This window comes from Haemaphysalis longicornis, unplaced genomic scaffold (genome assembly GCF_048455015.1).
Source record: "Haemaphysalis longicornis isolate Haplotype H1 unplaced genomic scaffold, Haemaphysalis longicornis Haplotype H1 scaffold_1, whole genome shotgun sequence".
In the NCBI taxonomy this organism is placed as follows: Eukaryota; Metazoa; Arthropoda; class Arachnida; order Ixodida; family Ixodidae; genus Haemaphysalis; species Haemaphysalis longicornis.
In genome coordinates, this window is record NW_027526203.1 from 294,190,529 (window position 1) to 294,213,397 (window position 22,869).

Below are 22,869 nucleotides of genomic sequence, written 5' to 3' on the forward strand. Positions count from 1 at the left end.
GTCATTTTATAGCAGTAAGAATTGTGAGGTATACAATGGAAGTTACGAAAGTACACGTAAACATAAAAGCCCCAGTGCATACTGCTGTTGATATTGCATGTAGTATGCTTGTTACAGCTGCACAGCAGTTCGGCGCTTTGGGATTTTCGCACATGACACTGGCCAATTGGCATAAGCGACATCGTCCTACACGACCCTGTTTATCGAGGTTACCCTGTGTTTCACGAAACGATTACTTCCAACCACAACAAAAACAAGCCTGGTGCAAATATGGTCAGAAACAAAATGAGGGCGGGCAGCGATCCTGCACTGTATGGTGGCACCATCTAGGATGACTGACAGTAAACAAGATGCTCCAGAGTACGCTGCAGAGTAAACGGCGTACTAACGTTCGCTTGAAGACCTGTTCTTGTTGTGTCATCGTAGACGTTCCGAAATACACGATTTGGAAATGAACCAAAATTTTAACTTAGACTGATTAATTTCTCACTGAATAAAGCACCATTTGCTGTCGGACAAGCACTGGGGGCACTATAAAATACCAAACCTTTCGAATAAAACAAACATGTATTTTGTCTGCATGGCCTTAAGGAGCTACTACCTCTCGTCTTCGTGCTGTCATGGCTTTTTAGCACCGACTCTCCCACTGACAAAATGTCAAACTTTTTCCGGCATGATTTACATTTCACATGATTCATGCTCGTTGGGTCTGGCGAAACCCTGTCTTTGTAGGGGTCTTTGTTCAGCCATGACTGCTGAAAGGTTGACTTCCCAGGCATGATGAACTTCAACTATGCCAACGTCCGTCCTTCGCTCCGTAAAAGCAAATGCAAAAGCAGCATGTGAGGCATTGCAAACAAGCAACGAGCAAGCGTCCACAGGCTACGACGGAAGACGCAAGGTGGCGAACAGAAGCCAGATTCTATTGGATTGTATCACAGCGTGGGTTGGACTGAGAAGTTCCTGCTCCTCCCAATGTTGCCTTGTACTAACGAAAATACGCTAAATGTGTAGTAATTTTGCACAATGCACTGAAACATGATGGTTACAATCTCCTTTACATCAGTTAAAACTTAATATCTATGACAAGCACTTTAAATTCTTGTGAAAATAAAGAGCCACTGCTTATCACTGTGGAAGTCAAGGGCTTTCAAAAACCACTAAAAAATTCCACGGCTTCGAAGGCCTTGAAAATGATACCTCAAAATTCAAGGGTTTTCAAGGACCTCCTCGAACCCTGGGTGTTAAGATGCACAGCAGACACAAACATGCACACTGCTAGAGCTTCCTTTTTATTTTTTAACAGATGCATACAATGAACAGCAAGCATGTTCAAGGTAAAATGAGACATCTTGATAAAACACCACAGCATTAAAAGAAAGACTACCGTATTTACTCGCGTAATGAACCCACTCGCATAATGAACCCTCCCCCCCCTTTTCTTCTTGAGAATTTACTTTTTTGTCACTTTGTGGGGACCCTTGTTTCCTTACGCCTCGCCTGCACATGTTTCCGCGAGCTGGGTGCCGCCATTTTGGGTAGCCGGCGCGGCACGTAGGTCGTGTCCTCTTCATGACCCCGCGCGACGCGCCGAACCGGCTTGCCGCGAACGTGTGCGGAGAGCGAGGGGGAAGGAGGACCGGTCGTCGCCTTCTCCCTCGCCGCCCTCTCCTCGAGCACCGGGGGAGACCTCCTCTCCCCCCGAGCCGACCTGCGGGACGCGCGAATGGTCCGCGGGGACTCTGCCGAGAGATTCTGCCCTGATCGGTCGCCTCGGGATGCCTCCCCTGCTCCCGCGGCCGTGATGACGGATATCGAGGTCTGAGCCCAGCGGCTTGAGCGAGCGACAGGAGCCACTGTCTCCCCGCGAGCGATAGTCGTGTTGTCTGGTGTATGCACTGTATCTGCCAGGCAATAAAGCCTCGCTTTGGATTGCCGGAGCCTGTCTACCGCATGTGAGTACTCGAACCCGTGCGCGAGTCTTCGGATTCCGCAGGGCTAGTGTACGGCGCGTAGCGTTCTCTAGCAAAGCTAGCCGGGGTCCTCTGCTATCCCGTACGTTAGCCCACAACTTTGAATAGAAAATGCAGCGAGAATATGCTTTTATCTCAGCATGGTTGCTGATGCTGCAAACAATCGCAGCAACTTGATAACACGCAACAGTTAGCGCAGAAATGGTAAAAACGCATTCCAACAAAAAGAAATCTCAATGGTAGCTGAAGACGTGAGCGCGAATGCCGTGGCTCACAATTTAAAAATTGCGCGCTTGCGTAGTGCCACCTGCTGAACACAAAACGGACCTTCTTGCGCCAAGAAAACGTTGCGGCATGCGAACAAAGCACAAAACGTACTCCGCACTCCTTTCTTGCTCATTGCTCTACCGGCTGGTTTTGGCGGCATGCGAAAAAAGCACTAAACGTACTTCGCACTCCTCTGCTCTTGCTGTTCCGCATGGAGGAAGAAAATTTCCGTGATGTCGCCATTACGCTCTGTGGTTTTATTGTTCAGCTGTGTTCCGACCTTTTTTTTGTGCTCCTGGAGCACGCCGTACAATGGACTAGTACGTGAGCTACACAGCCAGTTTTAAACTGAAGGTAGTAGAGCATGCGTTGATGCGCATGGAAACCGCGTGGCTGGGCGGCACTTCAGTGTTGACCCAGTGCATGCGAGACGTTTTTGGGCGATGAACAGGGATCCCCGTGTGTTTCGTGGCCCTAAAGAAAAGAAGTTTCCCGGTGTGGGAAAAAAAAGTTTGAGTGCCTTGATGGCGCGCGGAAGATGGTGCGCTGAACGCAGACTATGAATGTGAAGATGCAAGCGACTTAAGTGAGGACAGCTTCATGGCGAGTAGGGGGCCACTAGCATGTGGGAAATAAAAAAGAAATTTAATTACCTACATGTTTTTACAAAAATGGTAAGGCTCTGATAGCGCCTTCTCTTAGCAGCTGTACTGTATGAAATTTCAACTTTTAAAAATCTGTTGAAATTTTTTCCCGAATAATAAACCCTCCCCCCAAATTCATGCCAAATTATCTGGAAAAAAGTGGGTTCATTACGCGAGTAAATACGGTATATAGTTTTGGTACACAAAACAATCACACACGCAGCTACCACTGGGGTGAAGAATATATTTTTTCGGCGAAAAGTGCGGAAATCTTTTGCAACTGTAGTGGAACAAATTTTTAAACCAGCCTGCTCATTGCTGTCTCTGTATAATGAAGGCTGTCATGTCAAAGGGGTAAGCAATTTTGGCAGCATCAATGGCACCACACCACCTATTCACTCATGTGAAGTAAAACTACACCCTGCAAACAACAAAGCGAAAGTGAAAGCTTTTCTTTCTCCTTTGCTACAATATGAACAGACATGCCGATATAAGGAGAAATGCCTACCCTAGCCATTGTGCCTCATATGCACAAGTAACAGTCGCAAAAATTCGTGCACCAAATTCCATTGTGTTTCATACAGTTGGGTAGGACATGCATAAATAATGGTTACAAAAAATCAAAGACAGAACCCAAATTTCATTTCGTACAGCTTGGGAAGATACGCATAACAGATACAAGCATTCAAAGTAAGAACCAAATTACTGAAGCAAAAAAATGACCAAAGGAAAACTAAAATATACCTGCCCACCTTTTCGTGCAATGCTCTAAGTACTGGCTCCCATCGCACAGGTTTATAAAAAAAAAAAAAAAGGTGCCACATGCACTTGAACCACGTCACATACAACTGAACCATTTGTTTCAGGAAGGTAGTGACTGGCAGCCCCTGTATTTGTGGGCTCCTGACAGGGGAAAAAAAAAAGGGGGGTAGGGGGAAATACATGATAGAGTAAATGGTGTGATCAGGGTGCTTATGCCAATGCAAGCGTACATTACTCTAGCAAAATATTTTAAAAATATATTATCGCATGAAATTCCTGCGCACACATTCGGGCAGTGTAAAAGTACAAAGTCCCACTGTAAATGCCTGTTGACTCCCCAGATCCAGAAGCCAAAGTGGCCACCTGCACCTGAGGCAGCTTACAGGCAACAGGGCCAATTGTTTCACAACGGCCAATTACTGACAGCCCCGTACTGTTTTAGCTGCGGAGAAAAAAAAAAAAAAGGATGAGAGTTAAATGCATGACCAGGGCACCCATTCCAATGCAACTGTCTTCGTTGCACTGGCTAAGAGAGGTCTAAAAAAAATGTGACCGGGGCCTACGGCTCCCCCTTCCCCAGGCCAGTGCTTCCCCTGTCCCTCCTCCGCAGAACACTGGATGGCAGTGCAGACGGCAGCAGTGGTGGCCCCTAGTGGGAAGTGCTGGGCTGTGCTGCGGCTTCTTCTCGGCGACGATAGTTGAGGATGGTTTCCCCAATGCTGTCTTTGGAGTACTTGCACTTTGGCGAGCCACACTCGCAGGTGAACAGCTTATACTTGATGATCCAGAACTTCTCCCCATAGTCAAACCTACCAGAGCATGGACAGAAACATCGAGGGCTCTGTTGAAAACTGCTAACCTTTTGCCTACAAGGGTGATGGGCACATGCGGCAAGACAGAGAGATTCGAAATGTGGAGCCACAACTGGCATTGCCTCGCCTTCTCTAATGTGCACGATAAATTACAATTACTACAGTCAAATACAATGTATTGGACATAACATGAAAGCCCAGCCCCGCCAATGTCCTCACATTTGATACGAAAAAATAAACTGCTTATCATACACCGCTGCCATTCCGCATTGTTATAGCAGAAGTACCTGGCCTCACCTTGTCATTTACCAAAGGGCACGGGCCACATACCGAGCAACAGCATGCGTGGCCCCAGTAGAACCGGTTGGGCACGTGCAGGAGCACGAAGGGGAAGGAAAGTGCACGCTCAGTGGCCCTGGCTAAGCAAAACGTTGGCAGTCCTCCCCTCAGCCACCAGAAGTCGTCCCGGTATTGCAACTACAGTACACTTGACACTGCCTATCCAACATTCAAGTTCCCTCTCCTAAAATATTGTTGCTCCGTAAGAACACAGCAGGAAGCTTGCAACTCTCTCCCAGCAGGACGTCACAGCAACTCAACTCCAAAAGCTGCACTTGGGCTATGAGGCGCACCATTAGTGCAGGGCTCCGGATTAATGTCGACCACCTGGGGATCTTTCACGCGCGCCAAAGTCTCGACACACAGGTGTTTTGGCTTTTCCCATTCACTTGAAAAGAAGCCGCCGTGCCTGGGACCAAACACGCACCCTCGGGCCCAAAAGCACAACGGCTTAACCAATGAGCCACCGTGGCGGGTAAGCCACTCAACTTGAGCCAACAAGATTCCCCTCTCCCGTTTGGCCAAAAGTGAGGCCGAAAATTCCTGAAAGAAGATATAGCTCAACAGAAAATCTTTGTTTTCATCTAAGCATAAGGTGGTGGGTGTGAGTCCTAGCTGGAGCAGGCTTTTTTAATGAAGAGTAAAAACGGAAACACCTGCATGTGCGATATTTATGTGAACATTACAGAACGAAATGTTTAACTAAAACTAGCCCTCCATCACAGTGCACCTCTAGCCTAAATGTGACATCAGTGTGTTGAACCCAAAATTTAAATCTGAACCGTGACCTAATCTAATGTCCCTAACCAAGGCATTACACACACACATTCTTTTGGCTGAATTATGTCACTCCGCCTGATTATAAATTTTTCGCAAAGCGAAACTGCCGTGAACCAAAAGTATTTTAACCCTTTGAGGGTTTTTGCCGTACGTGTACTGCGGCGGTTTTCCGTCCCGCAAGGTTTTTGCCGTACGGGTACGATTTCGAGCATCCATTTGAAATTTCACGCCATATTAACGATGCCTGCTCCCTGGGAGGTGCTGCCACCTCGTGGAACTTACAAGAAGTGCTTGAAATTTGATTGTGCTACCTTCTTGCGGTGAAAAACAGAACTCTCTGGCTTCAACGCGTTACGGCGTCTGTACGTGTCAACACGTTTCGTGGTTTCAGTTTCGCCACATGATCGCATCGGAGGCGCGCGAAACTTGATCGGCGCTCGCTATCAGGGGCGGCGGAAGTTGATTTCGATCTATATTGGCGCTGCTCTTATCTTGTTTATTACCCTCGCTCACTAGGTATTCTTGCCCTCCTTGCTTGGAACTGAAGTAACCTACTCGGAGACTCCGTTGCGGGGGCGGCGGAAGTTGATTTCTATCTATATTGGTGCTGCTATTAGCTTGTTTATCACCGGCGCACACGAGTTATTCTCGCTCTCCTCGTTTACTGAGTTGCCTTCGAGTTCTTCAGATGCACGGCAAAGCGGGGATATGGCCCAACGAACTGCCCGTTCTGATGACACCGACCGCGATGACTCTTCTGACTCTGAGTTTGCTCCTTTCACCGAGTCTGAATCGAAAGACAGTCTTTCTTTGGAAGAAGACAGCTCATTTTCGGACACGCACTTTATGCGTGCAGACTGCGATAAGGCACTGTGCGTAGACCCGTGTTTCAAGGAATACCACACTCTGAAATACTGTTGAACATTTTTCAGTTCTAAGTGATGCTGACCCTAAAATACTGTTCCTGATAATTTTTTACCATTTAATCTAGACTTTAGACATTTTGCACGTTGCAAATCCGCAATAAACTAATTTGACCACCAGGGAAAGTTTTTTTCAAGAAAATTCGACCCTCAAAGGGTTAAGCTGGTAGGCATTTTACTTCAAAACAATCGAGCAACCACCACTGATGTAACAACACTCAGTGCATGACGAAAGGCCTCTCAGGAGGGGCAGCCAAGCAAGAGGCCAAGGCAGAGAAACCATGACAAGAGAATCAGCTGCTAAGTTAGCACCATGTTTCCTAACTTCAAAGCATCCCCCAGCTCTCCTTTTTTCGCTCACGGCCATTAGCGTTTTAAGAGGGGAAATGGGGCTGGGAATCACAGCATACCGACACGTTGGCTCTCTTTTTCTCCTGTTTCTGAAGACTGGGGGTGGGAGCATAGGATATACAAAAAGATACTCTGTGATGGGCGTCCTCCAAGGTGCACATGGTGGGCCACTAATTAGCACAGGTGCCCCATCCGCTTACCCAAGCTCTTCGTTGCGGGCAATGGGGCGTGAGCTGAAGAAAGCCATCCGAGAGAAGCGCAAGTCCTGGTGGTCCACAAAGACTCGAATGGGCAGGAGGTTTGGTTCGCACAGGTGGTTGATGAACCGGCTGATGTTGCCATAGCGCCGGGCATCAAGGCAGTACGTCTCTCCATCCTGCAGGACCACACCAGCGCAGTCTTACACACTGTCCACAGCAATGCACCCGTCACAAAGGTTTCTAAAGATAAGCGGCAGCTTGGGTCTAGTTCACGTAAACTTTCATTTCAGAGATGAAGGAAAAACCAGCTGCGCCCATAACTCCAAGTGCCATGACTGCTGCATCGCGTGCTGCCACCTTTCCTTTCCACAGCTGTGGGAAGACCAGTGATGGGTGCTCGTGCTATGTTTTGGCTTTTTTCTCACTTACTTGCGCCTGTCTGCAGCCTGAAATACTTATTGTGAGTGTGTCTGCGGGACATTTAGGTCACACCAAACAGCCTAGGGTACGACCACCACAATCAGCTCTTTTTGCCACAAGTGGGCAGAGAGGACAAAATAAAAGGCGCATTCATTGCACAGCAACGTGCAGTAACGAAAAGCATGCCACATATGCATGAGGTTGCACCAAGTTGCCTCCAAGAGCTGGAAATGGGATGTAGCCAGAGACGCTATCCAGTATTCATTATTCAAATACTATATCCCTATGTCAGAGAGAGTCCTTGGACTACTCCAGGACTAGCCACACTGACAGTGAGACTAAAACTCAAAGCACACAGACTTAAGACCATCGTACAGAAACCAGAACTTGGTAAACAGTTGCGGCTTGGAAGGTTTCTCGTAAGCTCACCTAGTTTAGACAAGATAGTAATTGGATGTGGATAATTATACTGCGGCTGGTTAGGTTAGCCTTGAGACGCATACCTGGCTCCAGTCGCAACGACTGCACCTTTGTTTAGAACTAGAACGTAAGCGTTCTAGAAAATCCCACTGTTAAGATGACATGACTTATTAGCTGACAAGTACTTGAGCTTTTCCTGTGAATGTGAGGCACACTAAAAGAGTAGATGCAGTGTGAGGCTGTGCATTGTTAAATATCTGCATACTCATTAAATATATACGCACTGACGCTTTAGGGAAAAGGAATGAAAGATAAATAAGCACCTGCGAGTCCAGAAGAAACAAATGCTCATACAGTCTTGAAAAAAACACCATGCAGCCTCAGAAGCACTAACACACTCTCATCTTAAATCAAGCCACACTGCACTCACCAGACCAAACTAGATGTGAACAGCACAACAATTTCACAAGGCATAGCCGTTACGCTTGAGTATCGCTGCACCATCAAATTTCCAAACGAAATCATGGAATAAACGTGTTTGCAATGACCCTCAGAAGCCGTGCAATTTCTTACTCTAGGATGACGTGGGGATTGACACAAGCCTTTGTTTTCTTGGCCTAGAGGAATAAAATTTTGTAGGTACACTGAAAACGACATTAGACAGCGAAGGCATTTTTACAGAGGTTTACATGTTACTTGCTCGTGGAAAGCCTAGCACGGTAATTAAACATGCTAGAAAATTGCGATTACCGGTGTTTACCTCAAAATATGATGAAGTGCAAGACAGTGTTCAAACTTTTTATCTGCTTTATCTATTTTACATGGAGTATTGTATTAATGACTACTGGTTCTACCAAAACTCGTATCTCATTTGCCATGTCATAAAAAAATATTAGACTAAATGATAGGCCAAGTAATTACAATCAGCTCCCCATTGCACGTCAGCTTTACAATGCCGGTGTGTGTGAGTTACACCTAGCACATACATGAACCAATTGTACTGCGCCGCAGCTGCATCAGAAATACTAGTCACCCCTTGTAAACAACACATTCTTTGCGAGCACTGCACTAAGCAACTACTAAGCTCCAATGCAAACATAACGGGAAGCCACAGCTGTGAATGTGGTGGTTAGTAGCACTGACAATGGTAACCTGGCTGATCTCAAAATGTGCCGCTAGGGGGCTTTCAGTGGCACGCCTACAGGTGGCCCTCATGCCCTGTAGTAAACCTACTTCCCATTTGCAAACAACTGGGGAAGACTAGGAATTTGGCAATACTGAAGGTGTTGTCTGCTTTTGCATTGTGTACAGACTCTTAAAGTTAAGTTTGTTTTGTCGTGCATTTTTATTATTTTAAATGCATCCGCTATAGCAGCCAGCGCCCACTTAATTTTACAGTACAGAGCCACGCAGTTGGCTACAGTGAAGGGACAGAAATGACAGAAAGGCTATGCATAAAAGAGCAAGCATCTACCTACATTACACTTTCAGTAAATAGCTGTGCGTCATCATAGGTTCGTGCCTCCAGAACCCTGCAACGCTTTTCTTAAAGGTACTTTTATGGCCCTACGTCTGTTTTGTGTGTCGTGCAGGTACAGACGCAAGAAGAATTATCAGGACCGGTGCAGAATTAGGAAAGTTATTCAATTCTTACATCTACAAAAACAAAAGCAAATGCCGCACTGCCCACATCACACCTGAAGCCTCCGGATATAACAACGCAACGCAGGGGACCCTGTGCACCCTACAATTGGCTAAGCTTGCATGTATATGTCGATGTATCGACCAAAATGACCTTAAATAATGCTGCAGGTCATATTTTTTCCTTAAAAGGAAGCATAAAAACTTTACCGCAGATAGCAACAGAGGGCAGACACTACTGTCCGCTTTGAGGTCTTGTGTGCCCTTTCAAGCGTGTTACGATTGAAAGGGCACACAAGAGCTCAAAGCGGACAGTAGTGTCTGCTTTCAGCATTGCCCTCTGCTCTCAGCTTTGCCCAGCATGTGCGTGCTTCACAAAAATGCATGCCAATCGTCCGTCTGTGTTCCATGTGACGATGTCTATCGTCAGCAAATATCAGCGTCGACGCCAGAAGTGGTGTAGACAGCTGATTGATTGATTGATTGATTGTAGGGTTTAACGCGCCGACGCAACGCAGGCGATGAGGCGCGCCGTAGTGGAGGGCTCCGGATTAATTTTGACCACCTGGGGATCTTTATCGTGCGCCAAAATCTCGTACACACGGGCGTTTTTGCTTTTCGCCTCCATCAGAAAAGCGGCCGCCGCGGCCGGGAATCGAACCCGCGACCTCGTGCTCAGCAGCGCAACGCCTTAGCCACTGAGCCACCGCGGCAGGTAGTGGTGTAGACAGCGAGAATCGCAAAATGGATGGCAGCTTGGGGTTTTTCAATCCGCCGTGAGCGTCCCGACGTTTGATGAAATGCTCTCGCACTGGGAAGCACCGTTCCATTCACCAAAAAACAATCACACCTTTTCTCTCTGGCAGCAATTGGCTGCCATGAGACAAATTCAACCAAGCTGTTTTTGTTGAAAGGCTGTTACCCAAGACTCCAGTCCAGTCCCCCCCCCCCCCCCCCCCCCCCGTGTCCCCGTTTTTTACGCTGTTTCGTCAAGATGATACATAACCAGTACCAACTCGCCCAAATGTTGATCCTTCCATAACTAAATTGCCCTGTGTCAGGAAGATTGCGACTGTGCAATAAGCTTTTATGAGTTAAACGACGGTGCTCTGACTGAAGTGCTTGTAGTATTATCATGACGGGGCTAATCTGCACGATCGGTTCCTGACAAACAAACGTTATCACTTCCAGAATTTCTGAAAAACAAGAAAAACTACACACACAAAGATATTCGTTGACACTCAGGCAGAGCACGCCAAATTCTTGCAACTCACTGCGTTGCTGGCATGGCCGAGCAGTTAACACACCAAGCTTTTCCTTTGAAGTTACGTAGTTCGATCCTACAGAGGCCTAGTTTTTCTTCTTTTCTTTTTTTTGAGCATTTCGCAAGTTTTTTTTTTTTTTTTTTTTTTTTTTTTAGCCAGTATATGCGACTATTTCTCGCCTTTCTGTGAACCCGCAAATGGAGTTCACATCACGCCTCAGTAGCAAGGCAGCGCACACACATCCCACCCGAGGCATAACTTCAAGGTAGGTTTTGTTATGACCAGCCGCCCTGTTAACCAAAAATAGCTCGAAGACTATGGTAGAGTTCAGAAAAATAAGCATAGCACTACATATCAATGCAGTGACGGGCAGGTGACTTTGGCGGTCTCCGCGTTCTACTTATTGGGGCTGAATGTCAGGACGCGGTTGGCGCGGTGCCACCGAATGACCCCGTCAAGAAGCAAGGAAAGGAGCTTCCCAAATCAGACAACCATGGGCTAAAAACTTGCGGAGCGCAGCACTTTTTGCTGCGGAAAGCAAACAGCAGTTCCCTGGTTTTCGAGAGAGAAAGCAGCGCCCAATTTGCTTGTATTTTTTAATTTAAAAATTGAATAACTTTTATTTCTGCATTGATAGTGATAATTCCTTTTGCGTTTTTCTCTGCATGACATGATGAACAGACAAAAAGCCTGAAATGTACCTGAAAAAAAAAAAAAAAAAAAAAAAAGCCTTGCAGGGGTCCTTTAAATGTATTATTTGATCATGACTATGCTACCCCGCTTTCTTGGAATGAAAAACTCTAACCCTTTCGACCCTGGTGTCATCAACTGACAAGTAACACAAAATTTTTCCTAGGGCCTCAAGAACAAAGCCAAAACTGCTAGTTTTCGGGAGAATAGTTCTTCAAGGATGACTCTTGCGATGAACACCACCATTTAGGCATTTTCGCAGAGCTGGATACCAGAAGGAAGAAGCACCAGTGAAGACCAGGCTTAATGACATGGCGGGCAGGGGAACTGAAATACCGGTTGGAAAAAATGACTGCAAACGTACAAATACTTACGCTGCCAGCTCTATTTTTCGTTCGTAGGCTCAGAGTGGCCTAGCATTAAAGAAAACAAAAAAATATATATTTTTTTCTGCTCACAATAAGCATTTTAATTGCTGGGTAACCTAACTAAAGCACTGTTTGCTCGAAATAAAAATTTTAGGGCTTTTGAAAGGTGGCATGAAGACACAACAAAAGTTTGCTTCATTAAAAAGACCACTTTGCCCCCACTTTGCCCCAAAACAATGATATCAATTTTATCACAAACTTCAAACAAATATTCTAGATACAGATGAAGCAGCGGCGACTTCCCCAGCCACTTCCTGGCAAAGTCTCTATGATGTCACGGAACCTTGTTTGTGCCATTGGCGGCCGCCGCCGAAAGCCACCGCCAAGAGACATGACTGGCTATTTGCACTGGGGCCTCTAGTTCCGTTTGATCGTATCACTTGAATGCTAACGTGCAGTTAATGCACTGGTATATATGGTTTTAGTACTGGCCTCTATTGCACCCCTCCTGCCTATATGTTGTCACTGCAGCAAGAAATTAAAAATTTTTTGAATATTTCTCGCATTTTTTTTTTGTTCAAAAATGTCTTTTGTGGCTGGAATGAAGCTGAGTGAATTATAAGGCTAGTAATATTTTCAGACTGAACAAAGGTGCATTTTGTCTTCATGGTCACGTGAAAGGGCTAAGCAGCCCAGGGCAGATTTCTTCTCAAGGTGGCATGGACCTTTCATCCTATTCGCAGCACCAGTTCATTACACAGCACCACTGGAAACAAGCACTCGGTCCTCCTGAAGAAGCACTTTACATCAGCTGTTAATGAATGAAGTCAGCAGACAGCTACTGCTCAAGCAACTGCACACTGCTCCACAGTGCCCTGGTCGCAGGGGCACGGTTACAGAGAGAACACAACAGCATTCCAAAGGACTCAATTCAGCCACTGTCCTAGCCTTTCTGCAACTTTGTGGTTAGCACAGAAATGTAACAATTCTTTTGGGCATCACCAACTGCCCTGATCGCACTTTCATGCTTGCCAACAAAATTGTGATGAAACCAGAAGCCCTGCCTGGCCCCAAAAAGGCGGCAAAACGCCAAGCTTACCCGGTTCTCCAAGTCAAACAGGTACGCGTCGTCAGCTCGCTTGTCGGCCTCCGAGTCAGACACCATCTCGCCTATGTACCTGCGACAAGATGGAGCCATAGGCTACCACCGTTAGGTCCATATACTCGTATCGTTGTTATTTTGCTCAACGAGAACATGCAAAAGAGCCCGTAAAAAATCATGTAGAGTCATGGACAGAGGAAGATGAAACACCGGATTGACAACCAAAAAGTTCTCGAAACCATGACGTGTATTATTTATCGACACTGCAATGTGAAAGTGCAATGTGAAAGTGCAATGTGAAAGTAGGGACTAGCCAGAGCCACTCCCTTTATGACGAGTTTTGTTTCATGAGAGCTCTATGCGCTGAGAAGTTCTAACAAAAGTCAAATGTTTTCAGACAGCAATGAAAACACACGTATAATGTATTAAAAACTTTTGCTTCCTGAACCATTATTTTTACTGGTGCGGTGACATTCAATATGTTTTAGAGTAGGTGTGCTAGAACCAAAGGTACGACTGTTTTTGATGACCATAAGCATTGCTACTCTTCATTTCCATCGTGGCAAGCAGGGCTGCTGACAACTGAAGCCCCCCATTCCTAAGTAGTCAGCTAAGTAAAACTATGCATCTTTCTAGTTTTCACACGTTTCGGCTGCTTTCAGACTCGTACTTTAAACCAAGATATGTGAAGTTTTGTTCCTATTGAAAAAAAAAAAAAAATCAATGCCACATGTAAGCTAAAAGTAATTTCAGGTATGGATATCGTACAAACTGGGGGCACCAACTAACACTTGACTGGAGCTGAATTCGGCCTCAAGAAACAAAACACAAAATAGAGAAGAAAAAAAAAAAGACCTGCATGGAATCACCACATATGCTTCGCACATAAAAACCAAATCAAACACTTGTCATACATGCTGTTCACGCTAAACCATTCCCATACATTCCACTGCAAATAACATAGAATCTCAATGAACTGATCACAGCTGGTACGAGTGTCAAGACAATATGAATTTGAAATATTCTTCACCTTATACGAATTGCTAAATGAGATGAATTTTACGGAGTACAAATCCATTCTTGTGCCATGATGGGCGAGACTCAAACGTTGCGAAAACATTTTAAAAAATGTGATAATACATCTCAAAAACAAATCGTGATGAAAAATTCTGAATATATGTTTGGTAGATACAAGTTTTAAAAATCCCTTCTGATTTTCTGGTGGTCTGCTTGAAGAATAGCGGCACCTCTTCCTCCCTTTCTTTTCTTTTTTTGTTGTTAATGGCAGCTAAAGGATGTCGAAACCTCAGCAATGACCAGCACTACCTTTAGGACAAACAAAAGATTCCCAGAAAAGCGTGCCTGTCATGGTTAAACACAAAAATTGACAGCGCACAAGGCTATGTATGAATAAAACATTTTGCTTTTGGAGCAAATAACGATTGTTTTGAATAATTTCGAAGTAACTAATTCAAATACTAGTTGCAAAAAGAGTTGCCAGCTGCCACAAACACTGCAATGACAACTCAACTGGCCATTTATTTCGATGCAACACATGCAACAGTCATAGTTTGATAAGTGCAAAGCAATTCTCAAGACACAATTTGGTCTAGAAAATTGCTTTCAGCTTCATAAATCGAGCCGTAATACCTAGCAGAATTTTTTAGTAGTAGCTCCAAATTAGGTTTTAATGCTGCGTTAGGCTGCCTCATTTGGCTGTCACTCTCCTCGATAACAGCTGCGGTCAAATCAGCCTGAACCAGTTAGGCTGCCTTTGCAGATCGGAGAGGTTTCCGCACGCAGGTGCTAAATTTGCCACTTACAAAATGCTTACGCTAAAAACCAAGAACACTTGCGAGACCGCAGTCACAACCCTGGATTGGGAACCATGCTAATGTGCTTAATCAAAATAAAAACAAAATTAATTTAAAAAAAAACATTTCCTCAGATAACTACTGAAAGATAACTTATATTCGAAAATGGATCAAATGTGAAAAAAATTCAGAATTTAAATCACTGATCACTATGTGCAGAAAGGAAAGATTGCTTTTTTGCCCCACGCTTGTTGACATGCATAGAAATGGAATTAGTTCCACCAAAAAAGTTGCATCACCTTCCAAACTCCACCGTGGCACAGGCGGTGGCAGTGCAAAAATGCGCTGTGTCATGGTGGTATCGTGAAAAGAAACGTGTGATTCATTTTTTACTTTAGTGGTCAGTGCAGCTTATGTGGAAAAAAAAAAAAATCCTGACAGCTTATCAGGACTTCCACTTAAAAATACTCAGAATGCAAATAAAATTGGGAGGCCAATGTTTCATTTAAGTGGAAACTCTGTTTAGGTGACTTTTTATTCACTTTACATACACACGAATATCCACGAACCATAGAGGTGGCAGTGCAATTCAGGCGCTGTGGTGCAGGATGTATAGGTACACAAGTTTGGTGGTAAATGGTGCGAAACATACAGATGTTGCACTCTTGTGAAAACAGCTGGGCTACATTAGCAGTGTTTAACACAGAATGCAAAACTGAAGACTTACTCGCACACAAATGCACCTTTGGGAATGTCTTGCAGGGTTCGGACACCCCAGCCTTTGCCACGGGTGCGAAACAGCTGCAGATGACACCTGCAGACAAATACCGGCAGATGTTACATCCTCTTCGTTACATTCGGACACAACCCATTATATTAGCCACAAAGAAACAGCGAAGGGAGGGGGAGGGGGGGGGGGGGGACTACTATACGGAAAGAACAGTGGAGAATCCAAAACAGCCAAGGTAACCAAAAAAGAGGCAAGGCAGATTGAAACAAATAAATGGAGAGAAAAAAATGGAAGCTAAAACGTCGTTAGAGATGTACAGGGCTGAGAAATTGGACATCAGAAAGGAAAATTTCTACTATAATTCCCAGGGCAGTGCTTTGCTTTTTGAGGCTAGAGCAGGTTGCTTGCGAACTAAGAGCTTTGTGGGGAAGTAATCACAAAATGATGGGGTACGCGGTGTCTGCGGAAAACAAACAAACTATGCGGCACATTGTGTTAGAATGTGAGGGTATCCATCCAAATCTACATGAGGGAAATATTCGGCTTCCAGAAGCCCTGGGATTTAAGGGCAGCACAGAGGAAGTTAACTTCAAGGCTGTCGAGGGGACGAAAAGAAGATTAGAATGCTGGTGGACGAAAAGCAGAGAGGGGAATATTGCCACGGACAGTTACCACCTGTAACAGAAAAAAAAAAGTATTTTGTGCCTAATAAGGTTTTTGTGCCTGCCCTAAGCAGCGCCAGTATTAAACCAAGGGTATAAAACATAGGTATATATTTGTCCTTTTTGGTAAGATGACATGTCATCACCCGCGACAAAGGGGAAACCAATAGCAATCATCAATCATCATCATCAACTATTACAAGTGCAGTTGAACTTTTTTTTTAACCAGAACATCTCGTCTTAAGTACCATTTATGGCATCAGAAATTCCACATTTTTTGAATGCCTTCACAACCATAGTTGGCGAAAGTCCAAACTAAGTTCCGGCCACCCAGCCATTGTCTCGGTTCATTACATCTGCAGTTCATGATACTTCCCACTATTGCTGGCTCTGAAGAGTGTGGCAGCCAATCATACTGCACACTGTAGAGTGCCCAAATGCACTCCATCATGGGATTATCAAAGCATACATCCAGGACAGGCATGGAGCAGAGTCCCTACCTAGCACCTCGCCTTTTGCAACGCACACTGTCAATCCAGTTGGTAATGAGGTCGTTGTCTATTCAACCTTTGATGTGCACTATAATAACTTGTGAAAAGTTTACAGGCTTAAGGGGAGATGCGGGTAGAAAAATTGACTTTCTCGGAAATTTCAACTTCTCTGTTTTCGTTTGCATTATCAAATTTGAACATTCAGGTTTGCCAGTATAAAAAGTTAAGCAAAAATCCTCACCTTGTAAATAGCAAAAAATACGTCTATGTTAGTTGCAGCAATGTAAAAAAATCGCAAAAGTTTGCAGAAGTCAGCATCTTTTCGTTCTGCGCATCTCGAGGCTGTGGCACTGTTCGCCATTTGCAATCACTCAGGTAGGCAGAGTTGTACGTGCCCTTTCGAAAGTGTCATCCAAAAGAGGAGTGTAAGAGAGAGGGGGGGGGGGGGGACGAGTGTTCTTTTCAAGTGGCCCACCAGCCATTAAAATCACACAGTACGTCACATGGTACCGTAGCGAGTGTGCCATTGGCTAAAGCAGCGCACACTTGTAGTTATGGTGTCACAAAGCATCACGAGTTAAATTGCACTACCATTTCTTTGATTATTTGCATGATGTTTCCCTGAAAAACGTGATTACAAGGTACGGAACATGGAGGAAAGAAAAGCTTAGGAGAGGCCCTGACGTTACATTTCATGAAGTTGCTCTGCCATTTTTGGAGGTCTCCGTTTTTAACAGTAGGGCTGCTTAGGCCGACACAAATCCGTCCGTCGTACCCAAAAGCCCAGAAGCCTCAAGAAAAAAATGTGGTCGGGGAGGTCCCAGGAATCAAACCCAGGACCTTTACACTGTGAAACCAGCAACATAACCACTGGGCCACCCCAAAGGCCCCAGGGGTACAGGTTAGCAGAAGTGGGGAACAATAACATGTGCAGCCAATTTGGGGGGGAGGAAAGAGGTCGGAATCGAACCCTGGTCCCTCGCGTTATGAAACTGGCGCCTATCTGATTGAGCTATCATCGCAGTCGGGGCGCACAGCATTTCCTTTGGGTACATAGCGCGGGCATTGGCTTTGGACTTGGCCGCGGGTTCTAGCACGTGCTAATGCGGTCCACTTCGGGAGAGGTGTGATAGTCTGAGGGCGAAACAATCTGGGCCAGCCAGTTGTGGAGAACTTTCAGCAGCAAGTTCAGAAATAAATGTGAGGTGATGACATATGCAGGGGTGAGACAGCTGAATCCGATTTGGGAGCAGTTTTTGGAGCAGCGAAATCTCGATTTTGGAGCAGAAGAACCTTGATTTGGAGCAGTTGACATTTATTATGTCATCTTATGTGCCTAAAAAATCAAATTTTTGGCAAATCGGGGGGGGGGGGAAGAGTGCACTTTTTAATCGGTTTTGAACGTAAATAACACTGAAATAGCCTTCAAATAAAGTTTGTTCTACCAGAAAATCACAAGGTACAGACTGCACTTCCTTTTTACAAACCATTTTTAAACTCTTAGGCTCTACACATAGAAAGCATGGAGTTCCGTTGAAAATATCGAATTGAAAAACTCAGCAATTGTAAGGCATTTTTATTATCATGCGAATGCCTAAATTATTATTTTTGTAATCCCAGACTCGGCTTTAGGCACAAGTGTAGAGCTACGGCAAAAGTCGCGCAAAGCGAGGTGACAGTCGTCACACCCCATCAGCTTTCCCATTTCAATCCCTTAGGTGCACGTTCACTACGATCGCAATTTGAGTAACGTTGGTATGTTTAGCCACCTCCCTTCTGGCCTTAAATTTCACTTCAGACAGATGAACCATTATTACTAGTGTGCAATAACAGCCCGTCCCGCAATCGGACACTGCTTGAACATTCTGTGGCGATGTAGCCTGCGCCGCCACTTCTGCATTGTCGATCGTCCCATTCCCGCTGCTCGCAAGGCAGCAATAACTGAGCGTTTTATAACACCGCAATGAGTCCGAAATTTCACTTCAAGCACGCACTGTGCCTCACACTCAAGGCCGAAACACGGCGAATTCGCGGGTACCACGATGTTTTAGACGAACTCCGTCTTTCGAGTCACGCAACTTTCCGCAACAGATCCGACAATCGAATGTAGACTCAGCCACCCCCATAACCACAACCATGATAGAAATCGGCAAACCACGAGCAACTGCTTCGCCAGGTGGCCATATTTTCGAATCTTCACCACACAAAGATGGTGGCACCCACTAACGTCGTTCTGGAGATACGGCGCTCCAAAAAGTGTCGTTTTTTCATCTACTTGCACAAGTAGTTTGTCGCCTCAGTACATATTTTTTCTACAGGACTTTGCAGTGCTTTTCGATGGGAAAACTTCGAAAACGCACAGAATATAACATGTGCAAACCGACATTGTAACTTTCAAAAGAACTATTTCGGGGACAATGTGGGTATTTTTATTGAATGTTCAATCAAAGATGACTGCTTGCTATTCAAAAGTATTAAAAACGTTAACGATCAGGTTTCTCTAAACGAAAGTCTCGATGGCGGGCTCACATGGTGCGAACTATGGAGCATGACACTTAAAGGGACCCTGCAACACTTTACATCGACTACTAGTATTGTATTTTGGGATAAAGTCTATTGTCCCAGAAATCTCCTCCCGCAAGAATTATGAAAATCCGTTCACAATTAACGAAACTACGCGCGATGAGAAATCGCGCATAATCGTTCCCCCTCAACTCGACCGCGGGGAACGCGACGAAAGCTGCGCGCTCTCACCCGGAGAGGGGGGCGGCTCGCGGCATTCTCTTCGGCGGCCTTCGATATATCACATGCCGGGTAGTTTTCTCCTTTTCTCCGCAACGCTGAGGGGCCTATTTCCGGTCTGGTGCCACAAAAAAGCAGGCATGGGTGCCTGCTCGCAAGTGCGCGCTCAGGCTGGTAGGGCGTTTTTGAAGCAATAAACGTTTGTAGTCGAGTGGTCGCGTTGAAAGGGAAGTATTGAGCTCATCACTCAAACTCCGCGCGCACTCAAAACACAAAATAAACGGCAAAACTGTGCCTACAGGTTCAGGCATAGAAGAGGTTCGTACACAGCGATGACGACGACGGAAATGGGAGAATCTACCCACGAAGTTGACCAGTGACAGCCGATCGGGCAGCCATGGCCTATGTGACGTCCCTCAGGCCATGCATAATGAGGACAACTGAAGAGAGAGCGGTTTGTTTTTCCGCGTCTTTCACATCGATTTGCGCGCTCACCGCTTCACGTGCACGTGTAATATTTGGCTCAGGTATTCCTGGCCGTGTAATCTAAACGTTGCGCAGGTTTACTTGCACTGCTCAAAGAGTGTTGCAGGGTCCCTTTAACCCCGATAAAACTGTTCATGCGTATAACTAACAAAAAAATCCTCTTGAATACCAGTACACAATTAACAACACCCCTGTTAGCTTAACAAGTAGCTTTAAGTACCTCGGTGTGACAATTACTGGCAACCTCTCCTGGTCGACTCATGTTGATAATATTTGCGCTTCGGCTAGAAGGAAGCCGGGACTCATAAAACATAAACTTAAGCACTCTCCACCCAACATCAAATTGTTGGCTTACAACACGTTAATTCGATCGTGCCTTGAGTACGCTTCAGTGGTCTGGGATCCGCACACAAAAAAAAAAGATATTGGCAAACTCGAGCAAATTCAAAGGCAAGCTGTTCGCTTCATCTGTAACCGCTATCAAAGACATGATTCACCTACCACACTCATGCAGAACAACAAAATTCCAACGCTGGAATCTCGGAGAAGAAGCAATCGACTAAAATTTCTCGCCGATCTTTGGAACCGCAAACTGCGCCTTGACCCATCATTATACCTTGCCGCTCTTTCCTCCCGGCCTACAAGGCAATACCACCCTTTTAAATTTACCCCCATGTTTGCCCGCACAAACGCCTATAAATATTCATTTTTCCCGCGAACAATATCTGAATGAAACAATCTCCCTGCCACTGTCTTTACTTCACCGAATCTGCATGCATCGATTGAGCAGCTTTTTCATGTGTAGTAATATTCTGTCTGTCATGTTTGTTGATGTTTCTTGGAGAATGTATAATTACTTTTGGCTGATATATTATGTAATCACTTCCCCACTCCTGCTTGGGCCTAATCCTGGACTGCAGTATTGTCTAATACCCCTGTCACACGGGCACTTTCAATCGCGATTGAGTCGATTCGGATCGAGCTCAAACCGGATCGGGCGCATGCTACACGGCAGTTTCAATCGCGATCGAGCTCGTTCTCGCTCGAACTCAATCCTGGTTTCTCAAGCGCGATCGAGGCTTCCAAGCGCGATCGAACGAAAGCGGCGATACTCTCGTCCCCGCTCAGTAATGACAGAGAAGGGGACAACTTTAACTAATGCCACAAATTGTGTCAAATAACTTGACCCAAATAAGCGTGCGGTAACATTTCCATAGTTATGACCGCGCGGAGTTACCAGATGCCGGCCACTACTACATTGTTAGCGCCATCTGGCATACACGAGTGCAAGCGGTGCAACTTCTCGATCGCGATTGAAACAGGCCATGTAGCAGCGGCAGTGCGTCGAGCGCGCTCGAAAACTCAATCACGATTCACTTCAATCGCGATTGAAAGTGGTCGTGTGACAGGGGTATAAATAAATAAATAAATAAATAAATAAATAAATAAATAAAGGTGTGCTCAACAACCATGAATTTAGTAGTCATGAGCTGGCCTATCTACATGCTTGGTAGGTCTCAGAAACACTGTCACATCTAGGGCCTGATAGAAAATCAAATGAGTAAAAAAACACACAAACACGAATCGGGAGCCAAGGACTCACGTGATGCCTTTCTGGACCACTCTGTTGCGGCAGTTGTTCCAGCACATACATGCCTGGTTGCACTCAAACAGCATCGGCGGATCCGAGAGGTTGAACTCTGGAACAAGGTTTCCCTCCTGCAGGGAAGAAGCCAATATGCTGCCTGCATGATCACCCTGCAGTGGTGCTAATTTGCCCCCGGCGCTTGTCAACGGGGCAAAGTCAAGCAGCAGTACAGAAGTGTGAAGTCGCTGCCGACTAAAGCAAAATCTCTACGACAAGGGTAGCAATTATTGGCCCTGTAACACCTTGTTACAATGAAGTCAACAGTCAAGCCAAAATCACTTTCTTACAACCACTCGTCTGATACAACCTTCATTTCTATGTATTGCAGGAAGAATTACTTACTTCATTACGCCAATTAATTTCTCACAGCCTGTCTTATTACAAAATGGTTCAAAGAACTCCTAAAAACCCGCCATAACGTAACCTTTAGTGGGTGGCCATCCACGCGGCTGTGCCAACTACCACAGTGGCGTCACCCTGGGACAGGACATAATTCCAAGTTGGAGTGCCATTTCAGAAATGTCTGTTTCGTGTCCGATTCAATCATGATGTACTTTTTTTGCTTGCACAGCCTCTAACATACACAGAAACCAACGCACAGCTTGCTTGTTTGGTGTCCCATCATGTCGCCCTCCTTGAGCCATTCAGGGCTTGCTCAAAATAAACACTTCGAAACAGACATGTCACAGATGACACTCAGAATGCTGCCCCTGGTTTGGAACGTTTTTTTCCTGTTATCTCAGCCTTCCAGGTTTTTATTTTCAACTCTTTCATAGTTTGATTGATTGATTGTGGGGTTTAACGCACCGACGTTAAACCCCACAATCCTCTTTCATAGTTAATATGGACTATCTGTACGTTTGCACACAAGTTATGCATGTTAAACATGTCAGCAATTCGCTAAATTTAGCCGTACATTGTGCACCTTAGCAAATTAGGAAGAAAAATGGGGAGGGGAAGGGAGGGGCAAAATAGCATTTCCAAATGCACTTTTCTTGTTAAAAATGCACGTAAATCTACTCCCCCCCACCCCCAAAAAAAAAAAGAAATCGGGCCATGGCAAATGCATGCTTGATTTCAATCTGGTATGGTAATTTGAGAATGTTGACCACTCACTGCAGTTAAAAGCACAGGACAGGCACCGAGTTTTGACCTGCTCCTAGTGATGAGCATCAGTGTTCCCCAATCGTTCTCTGCTCGAGATATTGGTACAAGCTGAGACCAAGCTTAACCAAATGCATTCTTGTACAGCCTGCACATTCAAAAATTCCTCACTTCTCCAAAGCTCCCCACCCTAACTGGAACTTGCTCCTTACATCTTGATGTAAGCAGTTTGTAC

General features: G+C 45.3%; 1 protein-coding gene across 6 annotated transcripts in view; it reads right to left on the reverse strand.

Annotated features, from left to right (window-relative positions):
* Positions 1–1,269: 1,269 nt before the first annotated feature.
* G9a (histone-lysine N-methyltransferase G9a) overlaps positions 1,270–22,869 on the reverse strand; it is a 76,297-nt gene continuing 54,697 nt past the window's right edge. For all 6 annotated transcript variants that reach the window (XM_077679857.1, XM_077679867.1, XM_077679846.1 and 3 more), the window contains 5 exons: positions 21,486–21,601; positions 15,499–15,585; positions 12,955–13,033; positions 7,052–7,227; positions 1,270–4,455 (listed from right to left, as the gene is read on the reverse strand). In XM_077679857.1, coding sequence (XP_077535983.1) covers positions 4,296–4,455; positions 7,052–7,227; positions 12,955–13,033; positions 15,499–15,585; positions 21,486–21,601 — 618 coding nt within the window. In that variant the 3' untranslated portion in view covers positions 1,270–4,295. The remainder of the gene's footprint in view (positions 4,456–7,051; positions 7,228–12,954; positions 13,034–15,498; positions 15,586–21,485; positions 21,602–22,869) is intronic.